Raw genomic sequence first — 23,285 nt, 5'->3', positions numbered from 1 at the left:
CTAGGCTGAACCCAACACAGGCTGCGACCCTGATTTTCCAGGATAAAGGTCATGTGCAATACTCAAAGTTCTCTGCTTCTCTGAGCCACTGCAGTGTCCAGACAGGGGGAAATGAGCTGCAATTAGAGGATGGAGCTCTCATCTAAAAAGGTATTTAAAAAGCACTGTAAGTGCACATCCCTAATCGATCTCTCCTGTTTTACATGCTGCTCTTCACTGCGCACTAAAATCCTTCACAAAGGGTGTGCAGACAGTGCCTTTCCCTTCCCATGAACACATTTTCTTTGCCAGTCTGATCCTTCTGCTAAAAAGTCGCAACAGGCTTGACCCCAGCATCGTTACCATAGTAAGGAAAACACATGCCAGACAACCAGCCGGAGCTGATCAGTGAGATTTAGACTAAGTTCTTCCAGGATGGCAAGAGAAAAGAGCTACAGGCATTCAGAAAGCACCAAGCCCCACTTATCCAGCCAGCACTATGCTGCCCAGCCTCTCTAGCTACCCAAGCTTATGTTACCAGGGCTTCCCGCAATAGTGCGCAATATGCTGCAGGAATGGCCAATGGAAAGCTGTCCTCATCTGATCACACATTTTCAGATGAACTAGTTTTGCTTTTCTGCTGCAACTGGAGAACCCCCATGGGCTCAGCCAGACAGGGCAGGCAGGCAAGGTTACTCTACTGAATACAAATTGGCTAGGGCCAACCCAACTGCATGCTTTACCATCTCCAAGGGAAGGAAATACACCAGTCTCCCACTTTGACCCACAGCAAAAGCCAGTGAGAGGCAAAGATGCTGAATGGGTATGATTCTGGAGACTAGTTAATAGCTAGATGTCTATCCAAGGAGCATCTTGAAGCCAATGCCTTGACCTGGTCAAAACCCACAGCGTGTCTTGCCACAAGGAGCCGCCCATGAAGATGGCGGCGCAGCCTGGGCTAGAAAGCACACGTGGCAGGGGGAGCAGGGTGGCTTCATCTGAAGTTATCTGCTCGCGAAAAGAGACATATTGCTGGTAGGCGTGCTTCAAGATGGCAGGGAGCACAGGGCCCTACAGCAGCGCCGGGTGAAATGCCAAGAAAAAAAATCCCTATCGCTTGGTAGTGTAAACATCCCCCTCCACACGCAGGCTCAGAAAGCCCTGGGCTGGTGAGCTCATACTGTTGGCTCTTTGTTTATCTACACAACATTAAACACTGCGCGACATCTAGGATTCATGTCCTTCCAGCAAACAGGCAGGAAGGTGTCCCTGTCAGGCAGCCTGGCTCTGCTTGTATTTACCTTCTTTGGGAAAGCAGGACTCCCCCTGCATCTTCTGTTTGCATTTTCCTTCGCCCTCTTCCCCCAGCCACGCTGGATCCTCTCTGGACCCAGCAGCCATTCTTGTTGCTATGCACAAGCTAGTGATTTTTTTCAGCACCTCTGCAACTTGGATCCCAAAGCTTGCAGCTCAGCACAGGATACCAAGCTGCTGTCATCAGCACCATCACCACCAGCTTCACCTTCCATTGCTTTAGGTCTTTCAGCCTGCAGGATTCCCAAATAATGTGCACAAACCGCTTTATTGACAAGCATCCGCCTCTAACACAGGAGGGCAGAGCCAGAAGCACCCATTCATGGCACGCTGCGACTCCCAGGGAAAGGGAACTTCAGGCAGGACAGCATCCTGGAAAGATCTGTACTTGTTCTGAACAGATAGACCAGCACTTTCTTATGGGACTGCCTTCTAGACCTGTGAGCTTGACCCTGACAATGGTCACTGCATTTTGTTTTGTGACTAAGCAAGGAGAAGTGATAAAACCTGTGCTCACTTAGTTTTTGGGATAAGCATCTCAGCAACAACACACTGAAATTATCCACCGGAAGAGGGGAATCGTGTTCACCTCAACACAGCGTCAGACAGAAAACACATGGGCTTTGAATCCTGCATGCAGAGTACCGTCTCAAGGACACTTACCTGCAATGTTCTTAAATTCTGAGGCTCGACCCCCTGAGCGCCAGGCCTGGAGGGAAGCTTGGACAGTCCCTGCTGCCCCACATGAGCAGGTGATGGCTGGACAATAGATGCTGCATTCTGGACAACAGGAGTCTAGGTTGAAAGAGAACATAATGGCATCACTGTGGAGCATTTGGGAGAAACAGAGGCATAACTGGCCTGATGCCAAGCCAGTCCTGACCACCCATCAGATGCTAACACTCCCGAGCTACGCGTGCTGATCCTCAGCTGGGCGTGAGGGCAGTGAGCTGCACTGGACAATGGACACCACAAATGCTTCCCAGGTAACAATGAGCCGCCATCCCGATAGGCCTAGTTGGCTCTGACATGCTCCTCCTACCGGGCTCCTGCTGGCCCAGCGGAGCACGCAGCCCCACCCACGGACACACGACAGCTGCCTGCCCGCGCTTCACCTTCTGTACAACATTCTCCTTTTGCAGCTGACTTTGCCTCAGCTTCTTCAGCAGCACCAGCCTCGCCTCTTCCAGCCGCAGTTCATCCCGGAGCTGTTTAATGAGCTGCTGCCGCTCCTCTAGGCTTTTACCCTGTAGACACGGAGAGAACTCACTCAAAGCTGCACCCTGCCGCTGCTTGCTGACGGGCTCTAGGAGCAAAAGGTCCACAGCAAACATGACCAAGTGGAGCCTCACACAGTGAAGGAGTTTGCATGGTACCAAGCTGAACTAAACGGAGCCTGGGGAAAACCTGGAGGATTATCAGAGTCACTGCATCATCCAGAAAGTCTTCACGAGTCCTGGCACTTAAGAGCCCACCCCAGCCCTCCCAGGAACAGGGGGCTGCTCCTTACCTTAAACATTTCAAGATTTGCTGCCTTGAGTCTTTCTTCCATCCGAGAGCTGGAACGGGGACTTGATGCTTCATTATCAGAAAGGACAATTATGTCTGGTGAGGGGGTTAACCGACCCCTGTCCTGGTCACTGCGTAACAGATAGGGGGAGGGAAGGGAGAAGAAAAGAGCATTGAGCCACGATGCTGCTCCAAATGCAAAGAGACCGACTAGAAACTTGTGCCCAGAGTAATATCCCTACCCCCAGAGATTCAGATTAATGCTTTCCCTGTATCCCTAGAGATGAACACGCCTGAGCCACTGTCCTCAGGAGGAAAAGGTCTTCTCCGCTCACAGGTGTTCATGTTTAAAAAGTGCACATTCACAGCAAATGATTTCTGCACTGGGGGAAAGGGGCAGGTTTCTCCAGGGCCTCCGAGGCAAGATGGCATGGGCAAGCCTGACTCTATAGACAAATTTAGCCGCTTGTTACCCAGAGGTACCTAAAAAGGCAGCGGCTACTCACATAATGCTCAAGATGACAGAGGGAAAGTCCTCAGCTTAACATGCATGTAAAATGCCCTACACCCATATTCTGGCAGATCTGCTTCAGAGGCTGCCCATAAAGAAAGAGCGAGACAAATACTTTGCTCACAGCCGAAGGATGCAATTGCCCCAGGACCTGAAAAATCAATCAGTGAGAGGGGGCACAACTACAGCCGCCTGGCACCAGGCAGTCGGTGCTGCTGGCCAGCGCAGCCAGGCGCCGTTCCCTCATTATGACGTCACTCAGAACAAGGGGGTTGCGAGACGCGCCTAACATAGCTGAGCTCAAGGAGGTTTGCAGAGTGCTGGCAGGCCAGCAAGCTCGGGAATAGGTGAGCATGTGGGTCCGAGGCTGGGGACACACTGTCACAGAGTGGCCAGCCGGCTGGCCCCAACACACTGTCAGGACTTTACTCTGAGCCTGCTGCCAAGGGCTGGGATGGGGCACAGATCGGCTTATCCGAAACATTAACCAGATAAACCCAGAAGGCAGAACTCACCTCAAAACAAAGTTAAGTGCTGGCCTGACAGTTCAAAGCCTTTGCTTTCTGGCTGGCAGCTAGAACCCAGACAGGCTCGAGGAGACCTTTCTGCACGAGGCCGAGAGAGCGTTCTGTCTGAGCAAAAGTGAGCTCTTCCCAAAGCCGGCTCTGAAAAGCTTTGGACCCCACCTTGCAGACTCCTGGGAATCAAGGGCAGCTCCGTGACAGCATTACCACAGGTAGTTTCATCCCAGAAACATTATGGGCTGCTGCAGCTGCTACCAGTTCTCAAAGGACCCCCTGCATGAGGCTGCTCTGGCTTATGTACCTCCCTTCTCCCCCTGTTATAGTTCTGGTTAGCTCATCTTGAGTTTGGCTGCCCATCACCATTCATCGACAAACACTAAGGGATCATTTAAGGCTGCGGGACTGTGCCCCAGCCATGCCTCCCCCAATCCGCTGTCCCTGGACTTATCCCCATGGACAGCACAAGCAACTAACCTGGCAGGAGAGCACAAGCAATGCTAGTCACCCTGAATGAGAGAACCTCTGCAAAGACAGAAACACACTGGGGAAAAATGGCAAAAGGGCAAAGGTCAGGGGGAAATGGGGTCAGACGACAAGGGAGAAGGCAGCACGATAAGAAAGCCATGCAGGAGGGCTCATTTCTGTCAGAGATAAGCTGCCTGATCTTCAGAAGAGCAGCTCAGCATCAGGGAGTGCACGGTGCTGCACTGGGGAACTGAGCAGGGTAAAGGCACAACCCACAGGTGTTTATGCCTCTTTGTGACACTGTGAGGGCTGCATCCTGGTCTGACTCGTGTGCATCTCTGAATCCTGGCAAGCCAAGCAGAGACGTTAGCACTCGCTACATTTGGGTGCACGTAGTTGCTGGCGTGTGCTGAATCTGTCTGACTGAGGACAGCACGACAAAACTTGCTGCTGGCTGTGACACACAGAACCACTAGCTGCCCAGCATAAAGCTGGCCCCGGCACATGCCCTGCTGGCCCACAGATCCAATCAGGTACAATAAACCCAAGGTCTGCTCCAGCATTTGTGATGGCTCATTCATTCAAAGAAATAACCTGCTTCCAAGAAGTCAAAAAAATCAAAGCCTTGCAAGCAAATTTACTGATTCTGTGCACACAGGGACACTTCCAGATGAGACAAGGACAGTGAAAAGATGCTTGTCAATCAGTACCCTTTCTGTGGCCCGCTACATGCTCGCAACACCACGCGAGCAGCACCGCACAACACGTAGGGTGTATCAAGACAGCATGGCACGTTGAACATCAGCCAACATGACTTATTCACAGGACCAGAATCCAGGAGCCCTGCACTCCCTCTGCAGTGCTAAGTCTTCTTCTGCTTCATTTCTCCTAGTATGCCTTGGCAGGGGAGTGGCAAGGGGGAAGGCACAAAGCACAGTCTATATGGCGGAGCACAATTCCCCGCTGGAGTATCTGCAGAGTAACAACAGACTGGTACAACAGGTCACCTGGACTGTGCGGCCATGACAGCTGGAAGGCTATGGAGGGATAGGAAAGATTTCTTCCTGCCAGTTTGCCTTCGTACCCCTGTGCTCAGGCCCATCTCCAAGTTAAAGACAAGACTTCCGGCGTCGTGCATCAGAGCTGCCTGCCTTGCTTCTCCCCTCTGCCTGGGCAGTACCCTCAGGTCTGTTGGATCTGGCTTGCCCACAATGCTTCCATGTGTGGGAGTTTCCCCAGCAGTCCTCGGGATCAGGATCTGACCAGAGCAAATGCGTCTGGCCTAGCACCCATCCTGTTAGCGTGAGAAGCAGATCCAGACTGCAGCACCTGCGAGCAGCCATGTGGCAGCTGTGATGTCCTGGGCACAGGACTCTTGTGCCTACGAAGTTCCAGTGGGCTAAGCTTCCCAGTTGCTGCTCTTGGTCCAGGGCATTTCAGATGCATCCAAGTAGCTCCGAGTTAGCGGTGCCTGCCTTGAAGAACAGGACCTCACCAAAAGCAACGCTTGCCACTGAGCACACCAGTTTCCAAACTACAGGAAGTGAAAGCTACACAGCTGTTTCAGAACGCTGCAAGCGCCACGCACACTGGTCAAGAAGGTATCCAGTTGAGGGATATTCCTATTCCTTGAAAACAAATACCTACCCTCATAATGATCTTTACTGCTCAGAGGTGTCTGGGTCTGGCTTTGAGATGACATCCCAGCTCCCCTGCATGGCTTGCCCTGGCTCCTGGAGTCTGCCGTCAGGGCTAGTCTAAACACAAGCCTGTATGACTTGAACCTAGTTACCTAAACCTGACTCGCTTATTTTGGAGCAAGTCAGTGGATCCTCCAAGTCAGAAATGCAAGGCTTGAAGTCATTTGCAGGCCTCAGAATACAGAGGCTCGACGCTCGCTCGTAACTACCTGCCTCAGCACAGGCTTCGCACCAAAACAAACCATTTTAATTCACATCTTTCACTGCTCTATGCGAGTGGGCGTGCGGATGAGCACTCGTCCCACTGTGCCTGAACCAGTGGTCTGCACAGGCAGGATTGCCCTCTCTTACAAACCATTTTCCCTGACTTTCTGCTAGATGCCGTCACCGCTTTCCATGCTCCAGGAGGGATCAACCCCTTCACATCCATGGCCATCACTTCGCAGGCAGACACACCCAGACAGACAAGGCACCACACTTGGGCTCCTTGGAGGCCTCCTCAAGTTCAGGCTACTGATCTAGTTTCTCGCGATGACTTTGGACAAGAGTTCAGATTCGTCTGGGGCGTTTTAATTTACATTCCATTGACAAAAATCAGTGTCAAAGCCAGACAGGGGGAAAGGGGCCATCTGCAAAGAGTTACTAAATCTGTCAGGACTGTTTTATTTACTTTTGTGGAGGCAAGAATAATGCTGCAGCAGCTCCTGGAAGAGAAGCTGCCTTGAGCATGCAAGAGGCAGGCAGAGTTGGATGAGCATAAGGCAGACCCTCCCAGGTCAGTCCTTCTACTTCCCCAGCCTGCTGGGAGAGCAGTCTTGGCACTATTGCTGCAGTCTTTTCTCCCTAAATTATGCTCATGATTCTGGAATGTGTTCTCCCCTTTTCTCCAAGGTTGTCTCTGCTTAATTCATCACTATTTGCTTGCGAGACCAGAGCTTTGCTAGGAACATCAAGCTTCCAAAGAGACTTGGAAAGGATTTGTCCGAGGAGAACGCCAAACCCCACACCAGCTGTGCCACTTGCAGTCTGGTTCTGCAAAGGCCTGGGCCCAGTCGGGTGCTAACCACCCACTCTCATGCAGGTCAGAGTTAGGTCCCTTCCTGCACACATAGCAAGTGGGCAACTCAGCTGAAAAACTCCTGCAATGGATGGAGAACATAATGGGAATGCACGGAGAGCGTGCTCCCCACTGCTGGCTTCCAACTCTGCCGCATTCTCCCAGGGCTCTCCCCAGGCAAGGGAGATGAGGAAAACACCCAGCATAAGTCAGACATCACCCCTGGAGCAGGCAATTCTCTCAGGACAGCGGAGTGCCGATGGTAAGCCTGGAGGGGTCAGTGGGAGGCTTCTGTGATACTGGTGTTCCATGCGACCATTGCAGAAATGACACAATGCTAGCTCCATTTCTCATCAAAAAATGGTTCTTTGCAACAAAGCAAGCAAGGAAAAAAAAAAAAAAAAAAAATCAATGGAAGAAGCAGCTGGAGAGATGGAGCCATACATGACAGAGAGAAAATTAAAGGCAAATGTACATTAAAAACCCTTTCCCCTCCCACTTCTGGCATCTCCTGTCTACTCACCACTCATGATTCCCTGCAAGTCAGGATCTGACAGATAAGCAAGCATCTGCAAAGGCATTAATCTTTATAACATACAATACACTAGTACCTCCCACGTACTGTAGCATTAAGAGGCATCGTGTGCTCAGAGAGCCAGCGCCCCCGCCTGCATTCTGGTTCTCCCAGCATGGAGGAGTCCTCCTGCAATCCGGAAAGCAAGCCCTCTTCAGCCAAAGCCCCACAGGCAGAATCCCAGGAACACAGCAACAAAAGCCAGTTGGGGTTTTGCTGAATCATGATCCAGTTGCTTTTGCCTCAAGGAACGGGAGGCTGAGAACAAACAATGCCTGCAACGCAGGTAAGTCCCCTCACCAAACGAAGCACTGTTATGGGGAACAGAACCATGAACAGCCCTGCCCTAGGACACTATTTCCATTTCCAGGATGTGGGGAAAAGAGTTCTTGGAGACAGGGAAGAAACTGGATTTGAGGGGGAAGAAATTGGATTTGAGGGACAATACCTCCCTCAGACAAAAAACTTAGCTCTAAGGGTCCAGCGACTGACTCCCAGGTGCAAACCAACCCCTTTCCACAAGCATGTGCCAATGCAGGTGTCACACAATGATATCTAGGCACAAGAATGGTTGTCCCTTCAATGCCTGTGAGGGCCAAGATGGTTTTACAAAACCTGATCCTCCACGGAAGGGTTGCTGAAAGGCCACAGGATCCCACAGGAGGGTATGCGGACCATGGGGCCTAGTTAAGCAAGGGCTCCCCACACCTTGCTTTTTGGCACACCTGCAAATGCAGGCTAAGCAGGGGTCCACACCGAACCAAACATCCTCGCCACCCCTGCTTGCTGCTCCCTCCCAAAGGAAGGATGCCAACGTGGTGGCTGAGAGGTGCAAGTTATGGATGCGCAAGCCAGAGGGACAAGCCCGCTCCTTGCCAGCACCACTGCCACAAACACTCTCCACGCACATGCTCTGCCCAGCCCAAGGTGTGGGCTGAAGTGATTTCAACAGCCAAGCCCCAATACTATGCACGGGCACATACTATACATGGGCAGAGCTCAAGATTGCGTGCTGCTGCACAGACCCTCGCTCCCCCAAAACAGACGTGCCTACCCTGAGCCCAACAGCCCTGGCAACTGATGTTCACGCACAGTCTAGGATTCGGCCAGGAAAACAATTACTTCTTATTCCTGGAGTCGTGAGTCTTGCCAGGGTCAGGAATGAGATCGATTGTCTGTGCACTTACAGCAGACTCGGCCTTCGGCTAAATAAAGGACTTGAACTATCGCTTCTGCAGGAGCTATTAAAAGCCTAAACGGAGCGGGACTTCCAGCCCCCACCCTCCCAGTACACACTGACAGGGACTGAGCTGCAGCCATATGCTCCATATACACACTTGTGGGCAGAGGAATCTGCCTCTGGGGCAGCAAAAAGACCTGGCCACAGGGGGAAAGCACAGGTGACTGCTCCCAAAGATCCTCTGCTGGGAAGAACAGGGACCACTGTCCAAAGTGCGAAGCTTCACAGGCCAAGGTTCAGAAGCCAAGATCCAGAACACTCATGGCAGCTTGGATTTCTGACTTGTAGCCCTCACACGGGGCTGAACAGAAGGAAAACCCAACCCTCTAATGCCAGTGGTTCAGCAGCCTACCTTCTCCTTGCACTCATGTCCACTGGCTCATCATTAATGTTCTCCTTCCCCGGCCTCCCTGCAGTCCTGACATCTGCATGGGGCCTCAGGCTCCCATTCAGCTTCTCTTCATATACTTTCACCCCATCCTGCTTCACCGGAAGCTCGTGGGGGACGTCAATGCCCGATAGGTCCTTGCGCTTCAGGAGGGCCAGCATTTTGAGGCGCTCCATGGCCTCATGGCCCTCCATTTTCAACCTCTTGGCCAGAACATCGTCCCGGTCATCGGCTTGGTCCAAGCTCCGCTTTAAAAGGTTCAGGCGCAGGGCATCTTCTGTCATTCTGTCCATCCTGCAGGGGAGAGAGCATAAGGGCAGGGTCAGTATCAGTGCATCTGAATGGACAAGAGTCTGCTGCTAAGATTTTTCACGTGCAGGTGCCAAGCTGCAACAGAGCCTTGACAGCAGCCCATCTGCCTGCAGCCTGATCCAGGAACACTCAGGCACCAGTACCAGAGTTGATATTTCCCCCTTACCTTATCATTCATCCCTCCCCACCCGCCCCCTTGCACAGACCGCTGAGCCCAGCCTCCCTGCTAGGCACAAGGGCGCCACTGAGGCAGTGCCCACAGTGCTGGCAGCTAAAACACCTATGCATGTTAACCCACATGCTGCGGCACTGTGGGTATGGCTGAAAAATCGGTGGCACACCCAAGGACAGGGACTGGATCCCAAGCTCAGTCAAGAGGAAGTGGCTGACAACTCCCACAGATCTGACTGGCAACTAGAGGAATAGTGCTGCAGAAACCAGTTGGGGTGGAAGGGAAGGCGCAGTACCCTTTAGCATTGCTTGGGTCAGCTTGTGTGAGGAACTCTACCTGCCCTGTGGTTACCCGATAAACTAGGCCTGCAACAGGGCAGGGCATGCAAGCCAACATGAACAGCACCACTGCTACACAGCAACCCCAAACCCTCTGGCCTCCCACCACAGAGCAGGTTATAGGCTGCATATGGGGACCTCAAGTGGTCCTGGTCCTGGCCCATGAGGGTCTGAGCATAGGCCACGAGGGAGAGAAGTACAGATGCCAGAGAAGACTCGTCCCAGCCTGATGCCAGGCCTCAGAAGGCCAGCTCTGCCCACAGAGTGCACTGGCTGCATGGAAAGTACCATCACCACAGCCCCTGCCCAATGCACCGTACTTCCACCAGGCCAGCACTCCTTCCTGTTCTCATTTTGTAGCTGAGATACGGCTTCCTTCTCTCACATTTCCCCTCCGGGGTCCAACTGGAAGCAGCCTGAGTGGGTAAGCCAGGAGCTGCTCTCGGCCCCTCCGTGACACAGCATCTTGGGAGGAGAAGGGATTTTGCTTGGGGAGGAGTGGCTGGAGCAAAGCGGGTGAGTGTCTGAAGAACACTCCTCCAACCAGAGAGCAAAAAGCACTTGAGTCATCAGGTCAGAGAAGGGAGCCAAGCTTCCTCTGCTAAGACTAAAGCCTTATATGGAGCATGTCATTTTTCCCCAGTCACCTGCTTTTCAGCTATGCCATCCTGTTAGTCTGTAAAAAATGTGATGCACTTAGAGTAACAAAGCGGAGCTTTTTACTAAAGAAAGGTTAATCCATACGAGACAATTCCCGCCCACCCCTCTCCACTTGTTTCTTGCCGCAGCGTCTGCCATCCACTCCAGGTGCAAAAAAGCCCCATGGCTAATAGATGCAGTGGAAAGGGGAATGAGGCATGAAGTCAATTGTAATCAGTGATCTCCTCTCCTCCCAGGCTGACAAGCAACCAACTAAAAAGAAACCAACAAAAAGCCACTTGGGAAGATGGTCAGTCTCCTAGGGAATCGCTCATGGGAAGGCCAGTTCTACAGCACCTTTTACCACTGGCAGCGAGGTTAGGAAGACAGACTCATTGAGGAAAGTCTGGTTAGGCAGTTTTAAAAACCATGTGTCCAAGGCAGGGTGGGGCAACGGCTCTAGTGTTCACGGACAGCCACATGCAGTAAACCTCCACCAGCCAAAAAAGCAAAGCACCAGCAAAGTATGTGCCTGAAGCTATATTTTCCCCCTGGACCGCTCCAAATGCCTGGGACTGCAGAGCTGTCCATCTCTAGGTCCCTGGCATCTGTCAGCTATGATCACAGTTATTCATCTCTCTTCTAACATGAAGCCAAGTTGGTTACGTGGGAACATGAGATGACGCATGCTGTTCATCTCTTTGTTTTATTTTTTTTTTTAAATCAAACTGGTCTTTGCTTCAGCACTCCCAACACTGGCAGCTGCCCCATGCCAAGCTCATCCCTTTTGTGGTCCTACCCACAAACTCTGCCTTACAGAAGGGTGGCCAAGTAACTTCCTCACAGGCTGAAGACCTCAGGAGCCAGAATAAGCTGTTTCAGCCCAATTATAAATGCCTCACAATTATACATCTTTAAAGTAGAGCCCCACCACTGGGTCAGCTAGAGCTTCAAGATGAAGTGGCAATATGGTGATGGGAAGGGTTTGGCTCTGCCACAAAAGCATCACTCCCTTAAGGAAAGGCTACCAACACCTTCGCCAGAAAGGGAGGGAAGTGAAAGTCTTGAGCTGAGATTGAAAAAGGCCAACCCACCCACCAAAGCAGGTCTGGTCTCGAACAGGCTGCCTTATAGAGTAGGAAGCCTGGTGCTCATCCTTTAATAATCGAGCCTCTCAGCAGGATCATTAACATCTACTGCAGCCAAATATAGAAAGGCAAGCACAGACACGCCGAGAGCATGCTGCGGAGATGCGTGAAATGCAGATCCCCGATTTAACCTGGGGTCACGAGAGAAGAGAGAATGTTCTGGGAGTCTAGGTGGGTTATTTAAACACCGCCATGTGCAGGCGGCAAAGCATGTCCCACCCAGCACTGCAGCTGCTGGGAAAGTGCCTGGCTCCAATTAAGCTTCCATGAGAGGGCTTCACGGCATGTTTCCTCCACTTGATGCTCTCGGGAGATGAGAGGGGACGAGTATGAGGTCTACACACTTGGCAGACAAAGGCTGAACTGAACTCCATCCCAACAGCCTCGTGCTCAGCGCAACCCAAAGGCAGCCCTCCATAGCCGCTTTACAACGTGACACACACCACCAAGCCTTGCCGGGAAGCAGATCCTCTTTTGGCCAGATGCTGCAGATTGAACACGCTCCCAGCTGGAATGGAAATGGGGTGCGGTATGGGGACCCCCCCGGAAGTTGATGCCCCCTAAAATGATAAGCCATCGAAAGCCATTTTTCCAAATGATGTCATGGTGCTCCAGAACCGTGTGCTGCTTCACACACAAAAATATGTCACGTCTCGTGACCTGGCACCAAGACAAAATGCAGCTATAGTATTTGCTGGTACGTTTGCTGATACCAAAATGTATACAGGAGATTTAGGCCTCCTGAAGGCACGACAGCGGTGTCCTGGGCTGCAGAAGGGCAACAAGCACATTATTCACCCCAATAGATTTTCAGCATGTTCCAGTACTTTTCCATGCTAGCTGGGTTTTTTAAAGGAATGCAATAAACTCTATTTGCACCTAAAGTATCTCCATTGTCCAGTGCTGGAGCATGCTCAGGGGCAGACAAAATGTAGCTCGGGGGCCAGATGTGGCCCGCCAGGCCATTTTATCTGGTCTGCAGGGCCCCTAAAAAAATTTAGAAAATTAATATTAATCTGCCCTGAGCTGCCTGTCATGCGGCCCTCAAAGGCTTGCCAAACCTCAGTAAGCGGCCCTCTGCCCAAAATAATTGCCTACCCCGTGCTAAATACATCAATGGGAGCCTCACATTGAACTTTTCCCATCTAAGCTCATACTTCTTGAAGCATAAAGTCTTTAAAGGCAAAATCAAGTCACTACTCATTTTGACATCATAAAATGGAAAAGTTTTATAGATCTGTTGAAGATCCTAAGGTCTCAGGCTCTCTCTCCCCGCTTGGGTGCTGGAAGCCAAGAGCTAACTGTGCAAAGTCTGAGCCTGACATAGGATTAGTGGTGAGAAAAGGCTAAGTGCAGAAGCTCTGGGTGCAAGGAGGGTTAGCGACACCTTCACATTGGTGGAGGGGGCATCCCAGCTTGCGTCTGATAGTGTGACAGCCATTTCTATGGACTCCTGAAAGCAGAGCGAGGGGCACCTGAATAAAGTCCTTTCACACTGGTGAAAGCTTCAAAGGAAAGACCACCATGCCCTGTGGACCAAAGTCAGCTGGATTGGCACAACTGGCTCCGAGATGGAGCCGTGCACCTCTGACTACAGCACGCAGTGAACTTCCAGTCACAGGAGGAAGGAATGGGAAAGCAGAAAGGAAAGGGAAAATGTAAGTGGGAGAAACAAATGAAGGAGTTTCTTTGGTAGTGGAGGCAACTACAGTGCAGCAAGAGCGATATGCTGCTTAATAGTAAGAATATCTAACACAGAATCAGGGGTACACAACCACAATGGACTACACAAGTCACTCTCAACCTTTTTAGATGCAAGACACCCCTAGTTAGACTCAAGCACCCCTCAGAAATGCCAGCTCTTATTTTTCCGTGGCCAAACTAGTGATCGCTACCAGAGCGGCTTTTCTGTTGTAAAAAACTCAGGAAGACCACAACAGGTCAGAATGGTTTTAACACTACGGACTTCTTTTTGAAATTTCTGGATTTCTCTGGTGGATCCCGTTTGTGCACCTACCAGTGGTAACACTGTGTAGCACCCTTGAAAGGATTGCAAGGCACCCCAGGGCGGAGAACTCCAGCTGAGACTCACTGGTCTAGATGCCTGCCTTGTTGAAGGTAGCTGCTAATGCTGCTACACAGAGTTGAAAAGTGATGGTGAAGCAAACAGCTTCCAGAAGGGCTCCCCAAAGAGAGGTGGGAGAGGGAAAAAAAAAAAAAAAACAAAACCCCAAAACCAACAGTGCTGGAGGTACTGGCTCTAGCAAGGCTGAGGAAGGCTCTCCAGTAAAGCCATGCCACCAAGAGCCCCAAAAGGAAGCGTGCCCATGGTGGGCGCAAAGGGCAAAGCCTCTTTTCAGAAGTAGGGATACTCCCTTCCTCTGGAGCAGGACCCTGGGCAGAACTGGATGCCTGGCTTTCTGTTAACTGCTTTTCTGGCCAGCAAGCTAACAATGCTGGAATGAGTCTCTGGTGCTGAGTATGCGGTCAGCGCCAATTGCACCAATGATGTGCATTGTCTGATGGTATCTGTGGTGCCAAGCGCTTGCTTTGGAGAGAGAGACAGAGACAGAGACAGAGAGACAGACCAACCTCGGGCCAGGAGCAACCGCCTTGCACCTCTGGCACTGGAACACCATGGCTAATGGCTCCCCTACGTCACGCGTGCCCAGGCTGAAAGCTTGAGGGCACAAATGTAGCTCACTGTATGCACGCTCTTCTTGGGCACAACTCCTGTGTGCCCATCTCGGGGAAAACTGCCGAGCTGACTGCTCCTCTGCAATCGGGGACCCATTGCGACCCCGGGAAACAACTGGTCTTAGGTCCCCACTGACCTCTTTGAAGCAACTAGATACCCAGCCCTGCCAAGCAGCAAAGCAACTGCACAAGCTCTCTGTGGAAGTAGCTAGGTGCGCTTCCTTCCAAACAAAGAGCCAGCAATCCCAACCAAGCACTACAACAGTGCCCAAAACAGTTCTGTAGCTCAGGGCTGCAAGTGTTAAAGTCCATCAGCACAAATGCAGCCGTCTTAAAGAAAGAAGGTGTTTCGCTCAGGAAAGGCGGAAGCAGGACCTCGGCCAAGGGGACCACGAGAGGGGGACATTTCTGCTTTGGCTCACAAAAGCCAAAAAACAGCTGCTCGGATTCAAAGACAACTCAGGATGTGGACAATATCAGTTCCCATATAGAAGCCCCTTGCTAAAGGAAAAAGGGTCTTAAGCCTATTACACCATTTACCCCGACTTGCACAGGCATGACCAGATGGCTGCTGAAGACTTCTAGGACGCTGATTCGATGTAAATGACCTCGCGGCTAGGAACAGAAATCAAAACCACAAATCGCCATCACCAGATATTGTAACATTTTAATCCTCTCGACAGGGGACGTTACTGGCATGGTAAATAGCGCGCACTTTCAGCCAGATTCAATAAAAATTAAATTAGGCTTCAGAGTTTTTATTGAATGGGGCCCTTCAGCGTTAAAATTCAGTTGCAAAGGCAAGCACAGGGGAAGGGGGAAGAAACTGCAGCTTTATTAGGAACTATAGGAATTTCCAAGATATCCTTCCTCTTCCCCGCTGCAGCAAAAGAAGGAACCATGGGAGCAGCTGAAGCATTTTTCTCATCTAACTTGGCGGGAATGAGAGCAGTTCCTTAATACTCAAGTCAATCTGAAAAAGTCGGAGAGTTCAGAACTGAAATAGTGCCCTGCTTTGTGTCAGAATAACCCAGGTAAAAACCAGAAACGCACCTTCCTATCCTGACTCAGGACTGAGCAAGACATGGAGGAGCCTTCAGGTTACCTTTTGCACTAGTCAACTGCAGGAACACAGATTTGCTTTTTCTACTTCTAATTTGGTATCTATAAACTTGTACAACAGAGAAAGTCGGCAGAGTTGGACAGCTCTGAATCTGGCCAACAATACAGTTATTTTAAACTGATACACACAAACACCCCAGAAATGACTGCTAACAAAATATGCATTTTAGGGTCACACCTGCACGCCAAGCTTCATTAAACCAAAATATGAATCAGATGACTCAAAACTTTTTCTCCTGCCATCTAAAAGAGCAATCCCCCTGTAAATCACTCCCAGCAATTCTGCACACCCAAGGAAGCAAACTCTCCATTTCACTTCCCTAAAGGAATTTTTTTTTTTTTTTTTTAAAAGAGAGAGAGAGAAACAAAATCCTCAAATGGTGGCAAAGTCCCCTAAGGGAAAACAAAAGAGCTATAAAACATGTTTTGTTTCAGACTTGATGCAGGCTGTAATTATCTCTACCCGTACCTCTGTAGGTGAGCAAGCTTTACTGACTGTGTCGAAAAATACTGGGTCTCGGCTGACACCAATGCTGAGAAGTTAAGGGACTCCTGAAGAGAAGGAAGCCAAAAGCAGCCCCCCTTGGCCCTCTGAAATGCATGCTGAAGCAGGTTCACGTGGCAAAGGCTAGACCAGACATGTAGCAAGTTTTTTTGATGTAGAGATTCTCTCCCCCATTGCAACCTATTGCTTTCTCCTGCTGGCTCTCTGGGTCTTTGGCTCCATCACAGTCACTCCTCCAGAGAAGGGCCCCAGAAGAAAGGCAACCCCACTGCCTCAGCTGAACAGCCTGCAAGATGGGACTTCTTCCACTCCCTTTCCCTGGGACATTTGTTTCCTCCAGAGGCTGCAGTACAAATGTGCTTTCTTTTTGGTAAGAGTGAAAGTTGTGAGGGGAAAGAAGGGGAACAGAGCTTGTCCCCGCTGTGAGGCCCTTCTCCATCAGTTGCAATTAACTTCCTGACAAAGGGGAAAGTTCATAGATCCAGCTGAGATTCCTGCCGGCCCATCCAATTCCCACAACCCCCTTCTCCAATACAGCCTCAGAACCCAGTTTGGACTACAGCTTGGGCCAAATGGAGTAACAGAGGGAACAGAGCTGCTCCATCCAAACTCCTGTGTTACCAACTCACACGCTGCACACGTGCTCATCCCTCTCAGCTTCTCGACCATGAGCTCAGTTTTCAACATCTCCACCACGCTGATGCTCCAGCTTCTCTGGACGCATCCCTTCGTTCTCTACCAGGCCTCAAGGGGCAGAGAGAAAACTCCTCTGTCACTGAGTTTTTTCTAGTTCACACAACGTTCCTGAACACAACATACTACACTATAGGTTGTGTTATTCTGCCTCAGTTCAAGATGAATGTGCAACAGCAGCTACAGATTTAGAGGTGAACAAAGAGAGGACAGAGCGAGGCTGGTAGAGGGAAGTGTGCGTTTTGCAGCCCGGAGCACCAGGCTGCAAAGGAGCCAACCTGTCAGTCTGTTTGGGTCATTCGACACAGGTTCAGCGCAGACAGGTGCACACGCAGTGCTGAAGCTAGGGGCAAGCCTTGCTTGCTCTGCTCCCTGCATGTTTAGCTTGGGCAGTCTCACTTCTCTGAGCCAGGTTTCTACTCTCAAAGCAATGCGACCAACTTCTCCTTTGCACTTACAGAGGGAGCATCCACAGGTGCAGCACAAATGAAACAAAGGAGAACAAAAAGCTTATCTGAAAATGAGTTAATTTAAGCACTAACCAGAGATGTCAGCAGACCTACGGATTAGGCCAAAATGTGAGATGCATGTGACCCACGACAGTCGGCGCGTGGGAGGTGGACGAGCATTGTTCTGTGGCAAGGCGATGAGATAACCGTGAGCAGCAGGATCATTGGGGAAAGTCAGCTAAAGCTCATTTGCAAGAACTTCTTCAATGATGGTGGACACGTGGGGACAAACTGCACAGCTGTCGCTGGGAACCACGTTCCTCCAAAGCTGTTAAAGGGGTCCCTTCACGCCACGGTCCCCCAATTCTCTTGTTGCAAAGAAGCAATCAACATCTTTCTAATGAAAACCTGAGCAAGCTATGTTTTGTTGGCACAGACGCACCAGTCTAGGTGGAGGTCTCAGAGATGCAAATCCAATGAGTGTGTGGGAAGCTTTGGGCAGTGCCAAGTGGATGGGCTATTCTAGCTCCCTGGTTTCACATTCAAAACTCTCAGAGCTTCTACCAGGACAGTCCTGTAAGCAAAGAAGCCAACATGCATCACAAGATCGGGGAAGAACAGTCCAGACTGGAACATGTTAGTGCAGAAAAAGGTGTGGGTAACCGATTCAACGTGCCATCCCCTTGTACCAGTGATGCAACTGGCACCCCCACCCGCTGCTTCCCCTTCCCGCCACCCCCAAGAGGGTCCTGCAAGACTTATTGCCAAGAGCATCAATGCCGAGCTGGCAGGAAGGCAGAGCCAATAGTATCAGCACTGCCGTGGTAGCGATCTGGGCTCCTAGCTTCAAGGGAAAAAACGTGACAATTCCAAGAGAAAGGGACACATGTGAGAAACCTTTCCCTGCTGCTTCTGCTTGCAGAGGCCCTGAACTCCTTCACGCATCCACATAACTCAGAAGATATGTTCATACTCCCTGGTACAGGCAGAGGAGCAGGTATCTCCCATGCAGGTGTCAGTCCTTTTGTTCCTTCCTCCCGTGTTGCTCCTTCTAACACTTCAGCCTTGTAAGCAGCAGATGTGCAGTTGCCCCTGTCAACTTGGAGAGACAGTGCTGGGCATCTAGCACCCAAAACCAAAACGGGTGCAGTTTCACTGGTGTCACAGCAAAGCACTTGCAGCAAAAGCTGTGATCCCTCAGTGCAGATGGGTGGAAAAGGAGCATTGGCCCAGCCAGTCCTTGGAGGAGGCCTAAAAACCTGAGATCCATTGACTTGCTCAAGAAAAATCCAAACCTGACACCATTAAGAGGCAGCTGAACACACTGCTGGTTTGCAATGAAACCCTCCTGCAGTAAGGGTCAAGCCAAGCACAGTCAGTCAAAGGTTTCATCCCACTGCCGGGGTTTGGGGGGGAGCAAATCTCAGATCTTGGAGACAGTCAACTCAGCAGGAACAGCCCAGCCCCTCAGGGAGATGAGCTGAGCTGCATGGCAGTCTGCCGCAAAACACCCAGGCCTCCCACCTGGTTCACTTTCCATCTCAGCTGTCCAGGCCTTTGTGCCATCCCCTCCTGCTCATCACCTTCAGGGCCCCACTGTGCCTACCTATACCTTCCTTTCCCATGCACATGGGACTCCCAGGTCCCTCATTTCACTAATATGCAAGATGTTAGCAGCCACCAGCTCCAAGCAGGAAGAGCACGTTAGCGACTCCACTGCTCCCCACTCCAGAGTTAGCTCCCAAGGACCCACCTCCCTTAGCAGGAGGTGGGAACAGCACCTGAAACCCTGCTCATCCTCCACTGTGCACGTATGCTAGAAATGCAGGAGCCTTCCAACCCCCCAGGCACCTAAGCCAGCCTGACACGCTCCCCACTTCTCCTCTCCCAGCAAGAGGAGGGAACACAGCCCTGGAGCAGCAGGGAGGGAAGTCCTGGCATTCCTGACTTTCATGTCAGTCGTGCAGATGCTCATGTGTCCTTCAGAAGGCAGGTACCCCTCAATGCCAGGTAGCCTAACACTTCACCTGTGCATACACCTATAAGTCAGCAAGCACCACGGTAGCTCCCAACTAGAACCACACTGCCCTGTAACAAGGCACAGTGGACATCGTGCAAACGTGCACAATGGTCAGATGCCCTATGGCCTGCCACATCTAGCCACTGTGCACAACTGCACAATGGTCAGAAATGGCTGGCCCTCAGGCAGCCACCGTATGTACAGTAAGATCCCTCAGGAAACAAATGGGTTGTGTAGAGTTCAAGTGAGAAGAGGAAGGTACTAGAAGCAGCAAGGTAGTGTCTACAGTACTCTAAAATTGTTTCGTGGGACTTTTTGGGGCAGGAAGTAGGGGCAAAGAAGAGCTAGCTGCACTGCCAATGGAGAAGTGAGACAAGAGAAACAATTGAAGTGGCCCCTGTGATAATTTCTGGATGCTGAAAGCATCCTGAGCACTTGCTGAGAGGCGAGATTAAATCTGCGCTCTACTCCTCCCAAGTGAAATGCACATGCACTTGCACACAAACTCCACACCCCAAGTTGGCAGGCCCCGGGCAAAGTGGGACACCATGCCTCCTACCCAGCCTCAGCACCCAGAGCATGTTAGGGCAGAAAAGCCAGCGTCCCCAAACCCACAGGCCACCGCAGAGTGGGACAGTCCAGAACCCAGTAACCATTTCCAGTCAAACAAGAACAGTCTTCAAGTGGGCGCAGAAACCTGCTCCCAACCCACCTCACTTCTCTGTTCCTCAGTCCAAGAGAGAACATCTCACGCAAACAAGACGCTGGTGTTAAGAAAAATCCCCTCCAACCATACTTCTCTTCCTGCACTACCCCAGCTGGCCCAGGCTCTCTGGTGCAGACATCAATTAAGGAAATTTGTCAGAGAGAATGAACAGCAACTCATTTCTTCCCTGGCCCTTGGCAAAGGCTATAAATTCTGCTCCCTGCCACGCCATTCCACTCCTTCCCAGATGCATGTTGATGTGCCTCTCTGGGCAGATTTCCTTCTAGAAAACAGAGGACATTGCGCCAAAAGGCATCCAAGGCCAAGTGGATCAAACCCCATGGGGATAAGGGCAAGATGGTGAAAAGCAATACGAGTGTATGCACACACATACACACCTGATGAAACAGACCCCAAGGGAAATCAGACACTTTTAAACACAAATCAGAAACACTTGGAGCTGCGCTAGCTCAAGAAGTCCAACAGGTTGGATTACCAGAACAAGAACAAACACATTTATAGAGCAGAGATGTGAGCATACAGATGTGCGCCTGCTCTTCAAACACCGAGTATCAGCAGCTTCCTGGGGCAACAGATTGGTTATTATGTTGCCGGGTCCAAACTGAAGACATGCACAACATCCCAACACATCCATCGCCTTGCTGAGAGAGACAACCAGGACTAACCCCCCAACCTCAGCGCTCATCAAACTACAGGCCAAAGACGTTCAAATCCATTCCTCACTCCAGCAAACGGAGATTACATAGGAGTCAATCCAAGAAGCCATCTGCCATTGTCTTGGTACCTAGAATGGCCAACAGACGTCTTGCTATACACGCATTAGCATCCTTAGAAGAAATGCTTCCTTGGGGCAAAACACATACAGGCCAGACCTAGAAGACATCTGGTTCAGTACTGGTTCTTTACTGGGTAAATTCTGTGGACACAGAGAAGGCCAGGGTCCAGCTTACCTTGGGACTCGCCACTCATGCTGTCCAAGAGCCTCTTTAGCACATCCAAATTTCTTGCCTCCAGCTGCACACTTAAAAAACAGAACAAGCCCACGTGTAAACTAAAGACTTCACATGGATCACGGCTCCTCACTCCAAACCTGCCGGGGCAGACACACACCTCTGCATGACAAAACTGTTTGTCTCCAGGCTCAAGAGAGCTTGACATATGCACTGCTACGACGTCTTAACTTCCATCTATGCTGAATACAAACCAACATCTATGTCGTAAAATGCATTTCAACACAGCACACACAAAATGGCTGGCTCCCAAGACGAGCATTTCCATACAATACTATAAAAAGGATAATAACCTAAAAAGGTAATTATGACTTAACAGCTAAGTAGTCTGAAGAGAGACCTGCATGAACACCGATGCAAAAATACTATAAAATAGAAATGTGCTGCTCTCTGGAATACCGATACTTCAGATTGTAAGATGACAAATATTATACTCAATTCACGCTATTGTGCAACTTGCGGAGAGACTATGGTGCGATGGGAGGGGGGTTTCATGCAAGCCAGGAGGAAAATAAGTAGGCCTATCATGTACATTTTGTTGAGATCAGAATATGCATTTTTCCTTAAACAAACATTCAACCCCAAACCCACCCTGACAAAGGAAACACAACTGCAAGCACACATATTTTTAAATATTTCCAAATACTGAAAGCCAAGTGTCATTCATAAATTGGGGGTTTAAGCTAAGGTTTTATTCACTGGCTATTCATGTTTTGTCAGAGTAAAAAAACCCCAAGAAAACCCCTGTAAGACAAAGATAACATTTAAGACTACAAACCGTAAGGCCAGTTTTCAACAGAACCAGGGAGCTGTCTCTCGATTGCAGCAGACCATAAATTCTTATAGTCATTTCAGCGCAAACTCGTTAAACAGTTCTGCTGCCTTCCCTTACAAACCAGCTCTTTAGATCTGAATGATCAGAGCAAACATAAGTACTCACATAAAGGCAACGATAAAATTATGACAGCTCTGTTCATTAATGTGCATGCTTAATTCTCATTTCTCCGATGCAAATTTGAGAGCTGCGTGTACAAAGCATCTAGAAAGCAAATTTAAAAAAAAAAAAAAAAAAAAAAAAAAGGGGGGGGGGGGGGGAAAAAAAAAAAAAAAAAGAAAGATCGGTGCGGTCAGTGAGATACTATTACAACTTCTCAATCAACTCGCCGTCTTGCTGAACAAAATGCCCATAACTGCAATGGAGTATAGGAAACGTAGAGCAGTTAACAGCTAATGAAACACAACACCATCCCTACCAGACCCCAAAACTGCAACTGTCCAGATGCCGGGAAGCTCAGAACGTTCTTTAATTTTGCTGCCATGTGTTGACTTTTGTACGGTACAAATCTCACTGTGTGTAGCAGATGGTAGGAAAAAAAAAAAAAGTACTTCTACTACAACCGTCAAACCCTAGCAAGGAAGAAGAGCAGAAGGCACAAAGATAGTATTTGCTCTGCTATCTGACATTTCATTCTTAAGGCATTTTGGCAAGGTTAAGTTATTAGAAACGGCTCAGGATTGAGAGAGACCTTAACTGACTAAGGGGAGCTTTCTGGACAGCTTCCCCACCAAAATGTTTGAAGATGTGGGGACACAGGGAAATATAAGCTGCTTCCTCTTCCCGCCACCCCCAAGGGGGAAGGAAAAAAAGAAAAAAAGATCTGCCTTCTTCAAAAGGAACGGGGGGCTGTTTTGGGGAAGCCAGCCCTGTGCGCTGGAAAATGCTGCCCACCCTGAATGAGCTGGTCATTTAAAAATAGAGAAGGGGCAAAGGGGGAGTTTTCCTCTTGCTAATCCTCCTGCACCTCGACTCCCCACCCGTCAGCCTGAGCAAGCAGAGATGACGCAGGCTTCCTTATATAATAGCCTGTGATTTCCTAGACTGCAGGCCTTCCCTTTGTGCTCTGTACACACTTACACTCGCACACACAGATTCACAGCCCCTGGCACCGTGCCAGCGCTAACCCTCGTCAGCTGGTTGACTCCATTCACAGAGAGGGGTTGGAGCTGACATGAAAAGGAAGGGGGGGGGGCGAGCTATTACATCAAACCATCAGCACGACAGACAAAAGAAATTTTTTTAGACCCGAAATAAGCCTTCCCTTGCAGGTCTAGACCAGGGAGGGTCGTATCTAGTAATCCCACCAGAATACCAACAGTAGGAATGAGGCACCTACGCAGAGGTGGGTTATTTT

General features: G+C 50.2%; 1 protein-coding gene across 1 annotated transcript in view; it reads right to left on the bottom strand.

The window, feature by feature from the left end:
• GATAD2B (GATA zinc finger domain containing 2B) overlaps positions 1-23,285 on the bottom strand; it is a 35,408-nt gene that overhangs the window by 11,572 nt on the left and 551 nt on the right. Inside the window, exons 2-5 of the mRNA XM_019556758.1 lie at positions 9,226-9,555; positions 2,804-2,933; positions 2,409-2,540; positions 1,957-2,088 (exon numbers count right to left, since the gene is read on the bottom strand). Coding sequence (XP_019412303.1) covers positions 1,957-2,088; positions 2,409-2,540; positions 2,804-2,933; positions 9,226-9,554 — 723 coding nt within the window. The 5' untranslated portion in view covers position 9,555. The remainder of the gene's footprint in view (positions 1-1,956; positions 2,089-2,408; positions 2,541-2,803; positions 2,934-9,225; positions 9,556-23,285) is intronic.

Source organism: Crocodylus porosus, unplaced genomic scaffold, assembly GCF_001723895.1.
Source record: "Crocodylus porosus isolate Cpor-Errol unplaced genomic scaffold, CroPor_comp1, whole genome shotgun sequence".
NCBI classification, from domain to species: Eukaryota; Metazoa; Chordata; order Crocodylia; family Crocodylidae; genus Crocodylus; species Crocodylus porosus.
Note: the sequence above shows the minus strand (reverse complement) of the source record. Positions and strands in the feature narration are given on the sequence as shown.